The following is a 2,583-nucleotide window of genomic DNA, read 5'->3' as shown; positions in this document are numbered from 1 at the left end:
GGAGGCACAAGGACGCCTGGTGAGACATCAGGAAAGTCTTTTTTTGCTGTGCGGGTGTCTGAGCGCTGGCACAGGCTGCCCAAAGCAGTGCTGGGGTCTCCATCCCTGGAGATGTCCAACACCCAGTGGACACGGTCCTGGGCAGCTGGAGCGGTGTCCAGAGGTGCCTCCAGCCCCAGGCGTTCAGTGGCTCTGTGGTGCTGGGATTCATCACAGCCGTGCAATAAGGAAACCAAGGGTAATCACAATAATGATGAGGACAATCAGCGCACAAGCCAGGACAGCTATCCTTTAGCTGGATCACTCCTTCTTCACCCTGCCTGCTCTGTACCTCTGCATGTCATACTCCACCTTCTCTTCTGTTAAATTGGGCTCCAGGTACATCTCATTGCTGTAGTACCTGTCCCCATCCACCTGCACCATGCAGCGGACCATCCCCATCAGCTCCATGACCTGGTGGTCCCGTTCGGCTCCAACTGCCCAGTTGTTGAAGCCACAGTACCTGTTCCCACACCTCTCGATCAGCTCACGGAGAGCTTTGTTGTCAGTACAGGACACGTAGTCGTGCAGAGATCTCTCCCCCAGCTCTTCCGCGCGGGTGAATATGACAATCGTGTGCCTGAAAACATCAGCTCCAAAGATGTCCTGCAGTCTCTCTGCGGCCTCCTCGTCCTCCTGGGTGAATCGGCCCAGCTGGGTCACCAGCAGCAGCGCGTGTGGGATCAGGGAGGGCAGGCTGAGGCAGTGGAAAATTTCTTGGCTTGCCTCACTGCTGGCACCTCCGGGGTTGAAAATGTCGGCCGTGTCAACCACCGTGAAGTCCTCGCCATCCCAGTGCCCCTGTGCTTTCGCACAGCTCACGGTCACTGGCTGGGTGGACAGCTTGGACTCAAAGACACGCTTCCCTAGGAGGGTGTTCCCTGTGGCGCTTTTCCCCTCCCCAGCCTTCCCGGCCAGGATCAGCCTCATCTCCTAGCCCCCGCCGAACCCGGGCAGCACGTGGACACACCGGATGGCCACGGTCACGCTGCAGAGACAAAAGCAGACACCCAGGGCTCCGTCAGCAGGCACCCAGATGCTGGAGGTTGCGGGGCTCTGTGTGCCCCAGCTGTGGGAAGGGGTCGGGGGCTGGAGCTGGGTCAGGCTGCGGTGGCACCAGGACAGATGGGGTTGGACAGCAGCGGAAAACAGTAAAAAACAAAATAAAAGCCAGAACTGCGAGGTGCTGCGGGGAAACAGAGCAGCAAGGCAGCCTCAGTGTGCGCAGGATCATGGGGGGGGAAGGCACTGTGTTGGCAGGAACCCTCGGGGCAGTGACACCCATGCAGCTGCGGCCCCGCGTGGGGCTGAGCACAGAGTCCAGGGGCTCCCCTGGGCTGGTGCTGGGGCTGTGCCAAGCATGGGGAGCGAGGAGTGGGGAGAAGGGAAAGAGACAGGAGGGGACAGCGGGAAGAGCCACTTCCCTGCCCCGCTGCCCTGTGCCAGGTCCCCAGGCCCCCTCGGAGCCCTCCCCGCCGGCACGGAGCCTCGCAACCCCTGGCCTCCCTCCCGTACCTTCCTGCACGTCCTGCGCTGGCGTTCGCCTTGTCCCCGTGGGACGCTCACAGCCACCAGGAAGTGACAGCGGAGATGGCCGGTGTCAGCCTGGAGAACTGTGCTCATGCCACAAGGGCTGCACCGGGTCCTCCCGCACCAGCCCCCAGCTTGGTTACGATTCCGTGCAGCCCTGGAGGTGCGGGCAACTCTAACACTACCTCCTGTAATTCCTGTAATTCCTCCAGAAACAGTCCGGCCTCAGAGTTTTTTAACTCCCACGATGATACGTGTTTAGTTTTCAAGCAGTTCCTGCTGCTGGTGGGACTGGAGGCAGAGCCCTGACAGAAGAAGGGGCAGGAGACGAGGCAGCTGCAGCCTGCATCGCAGTCAGGGGCTGGGACAGACCCCACACACCGCTTGGGGTTGGGACGGACCCCGCACACTGCTCAGGCTCAGGGCTGGAGGTTCAGGTGCCGGACGAGGGCACTGAACTGATGGCAATTCTGGGGAGAGGCTCCTGCTCCAGCTGGGGGCCGTGCACGTCCTCTGCGGGCTTGGCAGGTTTCCCAAAGCACTGCAAGGGTTGCCAGTGACCGAGCTGAGTTTCCCTGCCAGCTCCTCGTTCCCCAAGGCGTCGGGACCCCCTCCCAAGCTGAGGAGGAGCAGCCCTTGCCTGGGCTGCCCCCATCTGCCACCACGGTGCAGCGAGGCCCAGCCACGCTCCCCTGCCCCTGTGGCCCCTGCTCCTGGGCTGTGTGGGGCTGGCAGAAACGTGCCCTGACCCTGGCACGGGGTGCGGGGCTGCCAAACGCTGCTCCCTGCCTCACGGGGTGCGCAGTCATCTTGAGGGTGCGTGCTTGTGTTTACCCTCGGCTATACAACCACTTCCTGCATGCACACACAGCAGGCAGCACGCACACACCGGGTGTGTTAGTGACCCGACTAAGCGCTTGCCCGTTAGCGACCCGAAGGTTGCACATGCAAAAGACAACCGAAGAGGACTGGGAAATCTACCCCAGCAGATCCACTGGTTATAAAAATGGAGCC

At 61.6% G+C, this 2,583-nt stretch overlaps 1 protein-coding gene across 1 annotated transcript; it reads right to left on the bottom strand.

Moving 5' to 3' along the window:
• Positions 1–300: 300 nt before the first annotated feature.
• LOC116486782 (GTPase IMAP family member 1-like) lies at positions 301–1,575 on the bottom strand. The gene is made up of 2 exons (XM_032183256.1): positions 1,555–1,575; positions 301–969 (listed from the first exon to the last, which is right to left on the bottom strand). Exon 2 carries the CDS (start codon positions 967–969, stop codon positions 301–303), a length of 669 nt encoding a protein of 222 aa, XP_032039147.1. The 5' UTR covers positions 1,555–1,575.
• Positions 1,576–2,583: the final 1,008 nt, after the last annotated feature.

The sequence above is a fragment of the Aythya fuligula genome, chromosome 2, assembly GCF_009819795.1.
Source record: "Aythya fuligula isolate bAytFul2 chromosome 2, bAytFul2.pri, whole genome shotgun sequence".
In the NCBI taxonomy this organism is placed as follows: Eukaryota; Metazoa; Chordata; class Aves; order Anseriformes; family Anatidae; genus Aythya; species Aythya fuligula.
This window is presented reverse-complemented; position numbering and strand designations above follow the sequence as displayed.

Coding starts and splice junctions, on each gene's coding strand:
- LOC116486782 (XM_032183256.1), bottom strand. CDS start 969: ATGAGGCTGATCCTGGCCGGGAAGGCTGGGGAGGGGAAAAGCGCCACA.